The sequence below is a fragment of the Pongo pygmaeus genome, chromosome 13, assembly GCF_028885625.2.
Source record: "Pongo pygmaeus isolate AG05252 chromosome 13, NHGRI_mPonPyg2-v2.0_pri, whole genome shotgun sequence".
NCBI lineage: Eukaryota > Metazoa > Chordata > Mammalia > Primates > Hominidae > Pongo > Pongo pygmaeus.
The window spans coordinates 119,186,170-119,199,355 of NC_072386.2; the positions used below are offsets into that span (position 1 = coordinate 119,186,170).

The 13,186-nt window shown below is 45.6% G+C and overlaps 1 protein-coding gene across 2 annotated transcripts in view; it reads left to right on the forward strand.

Annotated features, from left to right (window-relative positions):
- The first annotated feature begins 2,326 nt into the window (after positions 1-2,326).
- Positions 2,327-13,186, forward strand: part of GLE1 (GLE1 RNA export mediator) — a 37,170-nt gene continuing 26,310 nt past the window's right edge. Inside the window, exons 1-2 of one of the 2 annotated variants that reach the window (XM_054501090.2) lie at positions 2,327-2,538; positions 6,594-6,815. In XM_054501090.2, the coding sequence (XP_054357065.1) occupies positions 2,440-2,538; positions 6,594-6,815 (321 nt within the window). In that variant the 5' untranslated portion in view covers positions 2,327-2,439. The remainder of the gene's footprint in view (positions 2,539-6,593; positions 6,816-13,186) is intronic. The other variant, XR_008504561.2, reaches the window with a different exon arrangement.

A 13,186-nucleotide genomic window follows, 5' to 3' on the forward strand; every position in this document is an offset into this window, starting at 1 on the left:
GGTGTGCAGTGGCACAATGATGGCTCACTACAGCCTCAACCTCCTGGGTTTAAGGGATCTCCTGCCTCAGCCTTCTGAGTAGCTGGGACCACAGGTGCATGCCACCATGCCTGGCTAATTTTTGGATTTTTCTTTTTTGGTAGAGGCAGGTCTCATCATGTTGTCCAGGTTGGTCTCAAACTCCTGGGCTCAAGCAATCCTCCTACCTTAGCCTCCCAAACTGCTGGGATTACAAGCATGAGCCACCATACCTGGCCTAGAATTCACCCTTACAAAGTGTATATATAGGCCAGGCATGGTCACTCACACCTGTAATCCCAGCACTTTGGGAGGCCAAGGCGGGTGGATCACCTGAGGTCAGGAGTTCGAGACCAGCCTGGCCAACATGGTGAAACCCTGTCTCTACTAAAAATACAAAAATTAGCCGGGAGTGGTGGTGGACTCCTGTAGTCCCAGCTACTTGGTAGGCTGAGGCAGGAGAATCACTTGAACCCAGGAGGTGGAGGTTGCAGTGATCCAAGATCACACCACTGCACTCCTGCCTGGGCAACACGGTGAGATTCTGTCTGGAAAAGATAAAGTGTATATATAATTCAGTGGTTTGTAGTATATTCACCAAGTTGTGTAGCCATCACCATTATCTAATTCTAGACCTAGTTTTTTCTTTTTCTGAAATGGAGTCTCGCTCTGTCACCCAGGCTGCAGTGCAGTGGCACCATCTCGGCTCACTGCAGCCTCTGCCTCCAGAGTTCAAGGGATCCTCCTGCATCAGCCTGTGGGGACTATAGGTGCATGGCACTGTGCCTGGCTAATTTGTGTATTTTTTGTAGAGACAGGGTTTTGCCATGTTGCCCAGGCTTGTCTGAAACTCATGACCTCAGGTGATCCGCCCACCTTGGCCTTCCAAAGTGCTGGGATTACAGGCATGAACCACAGCGCCCAGCCAACCAATTTCATCACTCCCAAAAAAGAAACGCCATACCCATTAGCAGTCACTCCCCATTCCCCTCCCCCAGCCCCTGGTAACTAGTCATAAAGTTTCTCTGGCTCTATAGATTTGTCTCTTCTGCATATTTCACACAAGTGGAATTGTCCAACATGTGGCCATTCATGACTGGCTTCTCTCAGCATAATGCTTTCAAGATTGATGTTGCAGCGTATCATCAGCACTTTATTTTTATGGCCCCATAACATTCCATTATATAGATATGGTGTTTCCTTCTGCCAAACAGGGCTGGTTGCGATTCCAAAGAAGCACTATGGCCGGGCGCAGTGGCTCATGCCTGTAATCCCAGCGCTTTGGGAGGTCGAGGTGGGTGGATCAGCTGAGGTCAGGAATTCGAGACCAGCCTGACCAACATGGTGAAATCCCGCCTCTGCTAAAAATACAAAATAGCTGGGCGTGGTGACAGGCGCCTGTAGTCCCAGCTAGACGGGGAGCTGAGGCAGGAGAATCGCTTGAACCCGGGAGGCGGAGGTTGCAGTCAGCCGAGATCGAGCCACTGTACTCCAGCCTGGGGGACAGAGCAAGACTCTGTCTCAAAAAAGCAGCACTAAACCCAAAACATTTATTAGGGAAACTTACAGAGTGGGCTGCAGCAATTCTCGCGACAGACAGAAGCGGTGTTTCACCTAGGTACATCCTCACCGAGGGGTCAGGGTATGGAGTTTATATGAGGGTTTATGGAATTTGGCTAAAGGCAGGGGTCAGTTTCAGCGTTTTGGGCAATAACCTAGATATCCTTAGTGCCTGGGGATATGCAAGGCCCGTGTTTGGTTGCAAGTCTGCAGGAAAAAACTTGCAGCTGGTTGGGTACAGGGCAGTCAAGGCACTCTGATACTTGGTCAGTGCACAGAAAGCGGGGGAACTCGGGAACCGCACACATAGTACTATATTTATCCATTCACCAATGGATGGACGTTTGGGTTGCTTTCACTTTTTGGCTATTATGAATAACACTGCTGTGAACATTCATGGACAAGTTTTTATATATACATAGGTTTCATTTCTTTGGCATATATATATATATATTTACCTAGGAGAACTGCTAGGTCAAATGGTAATTGTTTAACCTTTTAGGAACTGCCAGACTGTCTTCCACAGTAGGTGCTTCATTTTACAGTCCCATGAGCAGTGTATGAGGGTTCCAGTTTCTGCACAGTCTCAAGGCACAGACCAATTTTCTGCAGCCCCGGAGACAGGCAGCTGGTGGTCACCTCTGAGGAACGTGCCCCGACGCCCAAGCCCTGCGCGCAGGCGCACTGGCGGCAGGGTGGGAGCGCGGGAGCGTCGCCGGAGGTGGGGCGTGCAGGCGTTAGGGGCGGGGCTGTGCTGCGCGCGCGCCCCGGAAGCGGAAGCCTGTGTGGCTTCCGGGCGGCTGAGTCTAGGGCTTGTTTGGTCGGAAGCGGGGCCTCAGAGAAGCTGCCTCTTAGCCAACCATGCCGTCTGAGGGTCGCTGTTGGGAGACCTTGCAGGCCCTACGCAGTTCCGACAAAGGTCGCCTTTGCTACTACCGCGACTGGCTGCTGCGGGGCGAGGTAAGCGGTGGCCCTAGAGGACGTAGGCCCTTCCGGCCCCTCGCGACCGAACCCTTCTCCTCCCTAGCCCTTGGCACGTTCTGCTCCCGGGAACCCGTGCAGTCTAACAACCTGCATTTATTTCTTGACTTCTGTGTGTACATCCCTCTGTCGTGGGGTTTCTGTCCTCTCCAGCCTATTTTAGCGTTTCGGGGAGCTCCCCTGACTTCACAGGTGCCCCGCGCTCTGAAGGCTTCATTGCTACCCTCTGCCAGTTGGGCGCCTTCTCCGTTCTGCAGTTGTCAAAGCAATCTTGGCCCCAGGCTCAGTTAACTTACTGTATGTCTCATGTGCTGGGAGCTCTAGATTTTGCGACGAACGATTGACACGACCTTATCCATTGCTACCAGTGAAATGACCAAATTTTCAGATTGATTTGGCAGACCTGGAAAGTGAATGGGGGCGTGGTCACCGTACCTAGCATTTGCAAAGCTCTGCGCTAGAAGTGGAGGGATGTGGAGAGTTAAGGCCGAGCTCCCATTCCCGAGTCGCTGCTAGTTAGCTACAGATAAGACGTTGTCCTGCATCCTCAGACTTCTTGGGAAACAATCCTAAAATATTTCTCTGTCTTTTATGTTGTTGACAGTTTTGAAAAATACAGACCTTACATTCTGTAGGTTGACTGCCAGTATATGTGCTTTCAAACCACCAGACCAAGGTTAAGCATTCCTGGCAGGAATACCACAGAAATGATGCCATGGCTTTCTCAGTAAGTCACATGAGGAGACACACAGATGTCAACTCATCCCAACACTGGTGATGCTAATCCTGATCACCTGGTTAAGTTATCGGCCTGGTCTCTCTCCGTTTAAAATTCGTCATTTTTCCCTTAGTAATTGTTGGTAAGTAATAATGCCAGTATCCTTTTTTCTGGGCAAACTTTCATCCTCCATGGCTTTAGCATTCATTGATGTTTTCCACATGAATCGATCACCTCTATGACGTTGCCAGATCCTGTTTCTTTATATCCACTATTCCTTCTGCATCTGTTAGTTGGCATTCTACTGTAAGGAGGTGCTTTCTTTGTTGTTTAGTTATATTGGTATGGACTCATGGATTTCTATTTTATTTAGTGAGTTGTAATCCATTACTTTTATCATTTATTTATTTTATTTTAAATGTCCCAGGTTTTGTAAGCTTGTATCAAAATATCACATGCAAGGCTGGGCGTGGTGGCTCAGGCCCGTAATCCCAGCACTTTGGGAGGCCGAGGGGGACGGATCACTTGAGGTCAAGAGTTCGAGACCAGCCTGGCCAACATGGTGAAACCCCATCTCTACTAAAAATACAAAATTAGCTGAGCATGGTGGTGCATGCCTGTAATCCCAGCTACTCGGGAGACTGAGGCATGAGAATTGCTTGAACCCTGAAAGCAGAGGTTGCAGTGAGCCGAGATTGTGCTGCTGCACTCAAGCCTGGGTGACAGAGTGAGACTGTGTCTCAAAAAAAAAAAAAAAAAGTAGCCTTGTAAATATATACAACAATTATGTATTCATAAGAATTAAAAAGAAAAATGTCCCAGATTTGGCTACTGGGTGCCTCATTAAGTTGGTTCCTGTGTTCCTTTGACATATTTCCATCTTTCGTTGACGTTTCTTTACTTTTTGACACAAAAAGGTGTCCCAGGTGCAAGTTTCCCTGTCTTAATCCTGGAATCAGCTATTTCTCCAAAGAGGCTGACTCTTTTGAAGTGGAGGATGGTGCTGTATTGACAAACCAAGATCTGGGAGTTTAGTGTGTTGAGATTCTTGATTGGGTATCATTGCTTCTAGGCCTTCTCAGTAGACAGAGCTAGGAAATAATACATATCTAAATATGTACACACATCACCACACACACATTTATGTACTGTCTGTAACTATCTGTGTGTACATATATATTATAAAACCATGACTTCATACTGATAAATGCCACTTCCAACCCAGCACTTCACTTTTCTTTCTAATCTTACCCCATCCATGTTTGTAAATATGTTACCTAGCACTGAGAAGTTTGGCTCCTGTTATTCTCCATATGTTTACTTATTTGCTCAATCAGTTTACTTTAGCTCATTGTAGCAATCTCCAAACTACTCTGGTTTTTTCATTTATTTATTATATCATAGGTAATCAGTACTTATTTTCTCATACAAAGATGTTCCAGGCTCATCTTATATTTTTCTGCCTCCAGCTCTGGAACTTACCTTTTCTGCAGAGACCCCTGGTTTCCTTTGATTTAAAATGAAATTTACAAACCAAGATCTGGTACTAGATATGCTCATTATTACTACTAAGGGTGTATACATACATATCCATAGCTATTTCTATTTTTTTAAAAATTATTAGGCCGGTTGTGGTGACTCATGCCCATAATCCCAACACTTTGGGAGGCTGAGGCAGGACGATTGCTTGAGGCCAGTTCAAGGGGGAGCCAGGCTTGGTGTCTCACACCTGCAATCCCAGCACTGTGGTAAGCCAAGGTGGGCAGATCACTTGAGCCCAGAAGTTCGAGACCAGCCTGGGCAACGTGGAGAAACCTCACCTCTACAAAAAATACAAAAAAATTAACTAGGTGTGGTGGTGCGTTCCTATAGTCCCTGCTCCTTGAGAGGCTGAGGTGGGATTATTACCTGAGCATGAAAAGTTGAGGCTGCAGTGAGCCATGATCGTGCCACTGCACTCCAGCCTGGGGAACAGAATGAGACCCTGTCTCTCAAAAAAAAAAAAATATATATATATATAGCTGGGTGTGGTGGCCCACACCTGTAATCCCAACACTTCGGGAGGCCGGGTGGGTGGATCACCTGAGGTCAGGAGTTTAAGACCAGCCTGGCCAACATGGTGAAACCCTGTCTCTAGTAATAATACAAAAATTAGCCCGGTGTGGTGGCGGGCGCCTGTAATCCCAGCTGCTCGGGAGGCTGAAGCAGGAGAATTGCTTGAACCCGGGAGGTGGAGGTTGCGGTGAGCTGAGATAGTGCCACTGCACTCCAGCCTGGGTGACAGAGCAAGACTCCATCTCAAAAAAAAGTATGGGCACACAGTGGCTCACGCCTGTAATCCCAGCACTTTGGGAGGCCGAGGCGGGTGGATCACCTGAGATCAGGAGTTCGAGACCAGCCTGACTAACATGGAGAAACCCCGAATCTACTAAAAGTACAAAATTAGCCAGGCATGGTGGTGCATGCCTGTAATCCCAGCTACTCAGGAGGCTGAGGCAGGAGAATCACTTGAACCCGGGAGGTGGAGGTTGCGGTGAGCCAAGATCGTGCCATTGCACTCCAGCCTGGGCAACAAGAGCGAAAGTCTATCTCAAAAAAAAAAAAAAAAAAAGACCTCCTGGGCAACATATCAAGACTCCATCTCTATAAAAAATGAAAAAATAATTAGCTAAATATAGTGATGCATGCCTGTACTCCCAGCTGCTGGGGAGACTGGTTGAGGTGGGAGGATAGCTTGAGCCCAGGAGGTCAGACTACAGTGAGCCATGAGTAGGTCATTGCACTCCAGCCTGGGTAACAGGGTGAGACCCTGTCTCAAAAATAATTAATTTTAAAAATGAAAAAATATATGCATCTAGGTTTGTGTAAGGATGCTTTACAATACTCGCACAATGACAAGATCACCTAACACTGTGTTTCTCAGAACTTGCCCCCATTGTTAAGTGACTGACATTCTACTGATTGTGTATACGGTAGCTTACTTCAGAATTCCTCGTGTTCTTTTCAGTGCTTTAGATTGCTTTCACATATGCTTTAATGGGAATCTTTGTGCATTGTCCCTTTTTCTGTAGTTAGGATTATTTAGTCTGATTTTCATTAGAAGGATAGTAGTCAAGGTCATTATTAACAATCGGATGAAGTCAAGGTCATTATCAAGAAACCACTGTACTTTGTTTTCATCCTATTGTTAATACATTACTTTGGGTCTTTGATGTTTATTTATTTAGGCCTTCTTAGATGTTCAGTAAGGCATGTAGTGGATTATACTGAGATCAGTTGACATGTAAGTTGAGCTTAACCCTATTCTTCTCTCTAGGATGTTTTAGAAGAATGTATGTGTCTTCCCAAGCTATCTTCTTATTCTGGATGGGTGGTAGAGCACGTCCTACCCCATATGCAGGAGAACCAACCTCTCTCTGAGACTTCGCCATCCTCTACATCAGCTTCAGCCCTAGACCAACCCTCATTTGTTCCCAAATCTCCTGACACAAGCTCTGCCTTTTCCCCAGCCTCCCCTGCAACACCAAATGGAACCAAGGTAAGGTTGTGATCAGCTTAAGACAAAAGACATGGTGGCTGCAAAGTCAAAATGTTTAATAATGTCATATGACAGTGACCATACCCTAGGGAAAATAATGATTACTCATTGTTGTAGCTGTTTGTAGAGACAATGTTGACAGCACCATTCAGTGTTCTCTTTAGACAGATCCAGAGGGAGAAAAATCCCCTCTATTCTTAGTACCCAGAATAGTATAATTAATTTCATGAGCAATTGGATTTTTTTTTTTTTTTCTGATGAACGCTGCATCTGTTTAACTGATACGGTCTCCCTTTTTGTGTTATCTGCTGGAAGAAGGCTTAGAGTGAAATGTATACCTTCTCTTTAAGTTTACATGCCTTCTCTCATTGGTTCTGTAGGAGATTTTACCCTATTCCTGGCTCTGTTTTGTCCCTGCCTTTGTTTTTTTGTTATTTCTCCCACTTAAAAATGCTAAACTGGGGCCATTTCCTCTCAGAAGACCCCTCTCTCTCACTAGAGAGAGAGCTATTTTCCTTTCTCTTTCTCTTGCCTATTAAACCTCCACTCCTAAACTCAAAAAAAAAAAAAAAAAAAAAGTTAAATTGGACCCAACACAGTGGATCATGTCCATAATTCCAGTGCTTTGGTGGAAGGCCAAGACAAGAGGATTGCTTGAGCCCAGGAGTTCAAGACCAGCCTGGGCAACATAGTGAGACCTTGTCTCTCCAAAACACTTAAAAATTGGCTAGGCATGGTGGCTCGAGCTTGTAGTCCTAGCTACTTGGGACGTTGAGATGGGAGGATCGCTTGAGCCCAGGAGTTTGAGACTATAGTGAGCTGTGATCAAGCCATTGCACTCCAGCCTAGGCAACAGAGTGAGTCCCTATCTCAAAAAAAAAGTTAAATTTTGGAGGTGTTTTAAAATTACTTTTTATATACTTCTAGAGGTAGTTTGTATATATACAAATATACGTGAACACATCTTCTTCTTCACCCCCGCTTTTTTTTTGAGCTGAGGTCTGTCTCTGTCAACCAGGATGGAGTGCAGTGGCATGAACATGGCTCACTGCAGCCTCCACCTCCCAGGCTCAATCCACCCTCCTGTCTCAGCCTCCTGAATAGCTGGGACTGCAGGTGGACACCACCATACTTGGCTATTTTCTTTTTCCTTTTTTTCCTTTTTTTTGAGACGAAGTCTTGCTCTGTCCTCCAGGCTGGAGTGCAGTGATGCGATCTCAGCTCACTGCAACCTCTGCCTCCCGGCTTCAAGTGATTCTCCTGCCTCAGCCTCCTGAGTGGCTGGGATTACAGGCACCCACTATCACGCCCGGCTAATGTTTGTATTTTTAGTGGAGATGGTGTTTCACCATATTGGCCTGGCTGTTCTCAAACTCCTGACCTTATGATCCGCCCACCTCGGCCTCCCAAAGTGCTGGGATTACAGGTGTGAGCCACCACACCCAGGCTTTTTTTTTTTTTTTTTTAAGATGGAGTCTAGCTCTGTCACCCAGGCTGGAGTACGGTGGCATGGTCTCGGCTTACTGCAAGCTTTGCCTCCTGGGTTCAAGCGGTTCTTCTGCCTCAGCCTCCCAAGTAGCTGGGATTACAGGTGTGTGCCACCATGCCTGGCTAGTTTTTGTATTTTTAGTAGAGATGGGATTTTGCCATGTTGTCCAGTCTGGTCTCAAACTACTGACCTCAGGTGATCCACCCACCTCCGCCTCCCAAAGTGCTGGGATTACAGTCGTGAGCCACTGTGCCTGGCCAGTTTTTTTTTTTTTTTTTTAACATAGAAAGTGTATTTTTTTTCTTTCTATCTAATAGTTCATCTTTTAAAATATTAGTCTTTAAAAAATATTCTTTGTGGCCAGGTGTGGTGGCTCACACCTGTAATCCCAACACTTTGGGAAGCTGAGGCAGGTGGATCACTTGAGGTCAGTAGTTCGAGAGCAGCTTGACCATGGTGAAACCCTGTCTCTACTAAAAATACAAAATTAGTTGGGCGTTGTGGCGCATGCCTGTAATCCCATCTACTTGGGAGGCTGAGGCACTAGAATTGCTTGAACCCGGGAGATGGAGGTTGCAGTGAGCTGAGATCATGCCATTGCACTCTAGCCTGGGTAACAGAGCAAGACTCAGTCTCAAAATATATATATATTTTGAGACTGAGTAAATAATAACAAAATAAATAATATATATATTATTATAAATATAAATATATATATCTATTTATGTTTATTTTGTTGTTGTTGTTGTTGCCAGAAAAGGTCTAGGTACTTTAAAATATATATTTTTAGCAACTGAACATCTTAAGGAAAAAAATGAACCTCCACCTAAATGTCATACCTTATATAAAAATTAACTCAGCCGGGCGTGGTGGCTCATGCCTATAATCCCAGCACTTCAGGAGGCCAAGGCAAGTGGATCACTAGGTCAGGAGATCGAGACCATTCTGGCTAACACGGTCAAACCCCATCTCTACTAAAAATACAAAAAAAAAATTAGGCAGGCGAGTTGGCAGGCGTCTGTAGTCCCAGCTACTCAGGAGGCTGAGGCAGGAGAATGGCGTGAACGCGGGAGGCAGAGCTTGCAGTGAGCTGAGATTGCGCCACTGCACACCAGCCTGGGCGAAAGAGCAAGACTCCATCTCAAAAAAAAAAAGAAAAATCAAAGTGATGATGGACTTAAATGTAAAAAAAAAACCTGTAAGCCTTTTAGAACTAAAACATAACCAGAATCTAGGGCTGGGTGAAGATTTATTTATTTATTATTTATTTATTTATTTATTTTTGAGACGAAGTCTCGTTCTTGTCCCCCAGGCTGGAGTGCAATGGTGCAATCTCGGCTCAATGCAACCTCCGCCTCCCGGGTTCAAGTGATTCTCCTGCCTCAGCCTCCCGAGTAGCTGGGACTACAGACGCCTGCCACCACGCCCGGCTAATTTTTGTACTTTTAGTAGAGATGAGGTTTCACCATGTTGGCCAGGCTGGTCTAGAACTCCTGTTCTCAGGTGATCTGCCCGCCTTGGCCTCCCAAAGTTCTGGGATTACAGGCGTGAGCCACCGGGCCCGGCCTGGGTGAAGATTTATTTATTTAATATTCCTGAATTAGCAGAACTGTAGAGAAGGAGAATAGCTTAGAGATGAGGCATGGGGAGGAAGTGGTGTGGCTATAAATATAGGTGTGACCTGGGGAGGTTGGTGGTGATAGAACAGCTTTGTATCTTGAGTGTGGTGGTGTTTACATGAATCTATATGTGATAAAATTACATAGAACTATACATAAGCACAAATGAATGCCTTTAAAACTGGTGAAATCTGAATAAGCTCTGTGGATTGTACCAATATCAATTTACTGGTTTTGTTATTTTATTGTATTTATGAAAGACATTACTATTGGGGGAAACTGGGTGAAAAGTACATGTGACCTTCCTGTATGTATTTTTGCAACTTTCTGTGAACACTAATTATTTAAAAATTAAAATTTTTAAAAAGTATTTTTATGAGCAGGTTCTTGGCAACAGATTCTGATCTGATCCTGCCAGTATTGTGGCGTGCCCTCAGGTGGGCCACTTTTCCTCAGTGGACTTCAGTGTCTTTATCTGTAAATCTCATTCTGGACCAAATTGCTGAGGTCTTTTTTTTTTTTTAATACAGAGTTACTATTGGGGGAAACTGGGTAAAAAGTACATGTGACCTTCCTGTATGTATTTTTGCAACTTTCTGTGAACACTAATTATTTAAAAATTAAAATTTTTAAAAAGTATTTTTATGAGCAGGTTCTTGGCAACAGATTCTGATCTGATCCTGCCAGTATTGTGGCGTGCCCTCAGGTGGGCCACTTTTCCTCAGTGGACTTCAGTGTCTTTATCTGTAAATCTCATTCTGGACCAAATTGCTGAGGTCTTTTTTTTTTTTAATACAGAGTTTCGCTTTTGTTGCCCAGGCTGGAGTGCAATGGCGCGATCTTGACTCACTGCAACCCCAGGTTCAAGTGATTCTCCTGCCTCAGCCTCTTAAGTAGCTGAGATTACAGGCATGCGCCACCATGCCTGGCTAATTTTGTATTTTTAGTAGAGACAGGGTTTCACCATGTTGGTCAGGCTAGTCTCAAACTCCTGACCTCAGGTGATCCACCCGCCTTGGCCTCCCAACATGCTGGGATTACAGGCATGAGCCACCGTGCCCAGCCTGAGGTCATTTTCACGTATAAAATTCCATAATTTTTGGAGCCACTGCACCTGGCCTAATAAATTCTTAAATGGTTTTATGTAATGGATTGTCACATTATTTAGGAATTTTGGGTATTTATGTAAGAAAAACCAAGTTTGGCTTAAGGGACTGAGGGAAGTATTAATTAGTTCATATAACTAGGAAGTCTAGGAGTGCATTTGGAATCACTTAGATCTAGGAACATCTACATTCTGCATCTTTCTGCTTGACATTATTTATTATTATGTTTCAAACATCTCACCCACATAGGATTGATTATTTTTGACTCAATCTAGTGACCCAAACATGGGGCTTTGCCTCTCCATTTCTCAATTATTGGTTTCATTGTTGAGATAGACTAGGTGGCAAGATGGCTACTGGTAGCCATGGACTCAACATCTTCTTAGGTTAGCATTCCCAGATAGCTTCATCAGAAAAGTTCAAAGATATCCATGTCAGGTGTGTTAATGAAAATAAAAAAGCTGGGTGTGGAATCCCAGCACTTTGGGAGGCCAAGGCAGGTGGAACACTTGAGTTCAGGCATTCGAGACCAGCCTGCGCAACATGGGGAAACTCCATATTTACAAAAAAATTACTTGAACATGATAGCTCATGCCTACGGTCCCAGCTACTCAGAAGGCTGAGGTAGGAGGATCCTTGATCCTGGAAGGTCACAGCTGCAGTGAGCCTAGATAGCACCACTGTATGCCAGCACGGGTGATAGAGTAAGACCCTGTCTCAAAAAAAAAAAAAAAAGAAAAAAAGGCGGGGTGCGGTGGCTCACACCTGTAATCCCAGCACTTTGGAAGGCCAAGGCGGGTGGATCACGAGGTCAAGAGATCAAGACCATCCTGGCTAACATGGTGAAACACCATCTCTACTAAAAATACAAAAAAAATTATCCGGGCGTGGTGGAGGGTTCCTGTAGTCCGAGCTACTCGGGAGGCTGAGGCAGGAGAATGGCGTGAACCTGGGAGGCGGAGCTTGCAGTGAGCCGAGATTGCACCACTGCACTCCAGCCTGGGCAACAGAGTGAGACTCCATCTCAAAAAAAAAAAAAGAAAAAGAAAAAGAAAAAAAATAGGCCAGGCACAGTGGCTCATGCCTGTAATTGTAGCACTTTGGGAGGCTGAGGTAGGAGGCTTGCCTGAGACTAGGAGTTTGAGACCAGCCTGGGCAACATGACAAAACCCTGTCTCTACAAAAAATACGAAAATTAGCCAGGTGTGGTGGCGTGCACCAGTGGTCCCAGCTACTTGTGAGACTGAGGCAGGAGGATCAATTGAAGCTAGAAGGTCCAGGCTGTAATGATCCATGATCACGCCACTATACTCCTGCCTGGGAAAGAGAGCGAGACCTTGTTTCAAAAAAAAAAAAAAAATTAGAAAAGTTCAAAGATGAACTCTGGCCTTCAGGTCATATTTTTCATTCCTCAAGTCCATACTGGGTGTAGGAGGATAGAAGACTTTTTTTTTTTTTTTTTGAGACAGAGTCTCTGTAGCCCAGGCTAGAGTGCAGTCGCACAATCTCTGCTCACTGCAAGCTCCACCTCCCAGGTTCACGCCATTCTCCCGCCTCAGCCTCCTGAGTAGCTGGGACTACAGGCACCCGCCACCACGCCTAGGCACGTGCCACCATGCCCGGCTAACTTGGGTATGTTTGGTAGAGGCAGAGTATGTCTTGTGTATGTTTAGTAGAGACAGGGTTTAGTAGAGACAGGGTATGTCTTGTGTATGTTTAGTAGAGACAGGGTTTCACCATGTTGGTCAGGATAGTCTCAAACTCCTGACCTCGTGATCCGCCCACCACGGCCTCCCAAAGTGCTGGGGAAAAAGGCACCCGGCCTTTTTTTTGAGATGGAGCCTTGCTCTGTCCCCAAGGCTGGAGTGCAGTGGCGCGATCTCTGGGTTCAAGGGATTCTCCTGCGTTAGCCTCCATAGTAGCTGGGATTATAGGTGATGCCACCACGCCTGGCTAATTTTTGTATTTTTAGTAGGGACGGGGTTTCACCATGTTGGTCAGGATGGTCTCGAACTCCTGACTTTGTGATCCGCCCACCTCTGCCTCCCAAAGTACTGGGATTACAGGTGTGAGCCACCGCACCCGGCATGAGGATAGAGTACTTTGATAGCCAGCTTTCTCCTGAAGCCAGGAGGGTGGAAGCTTAGGGATGTGGGT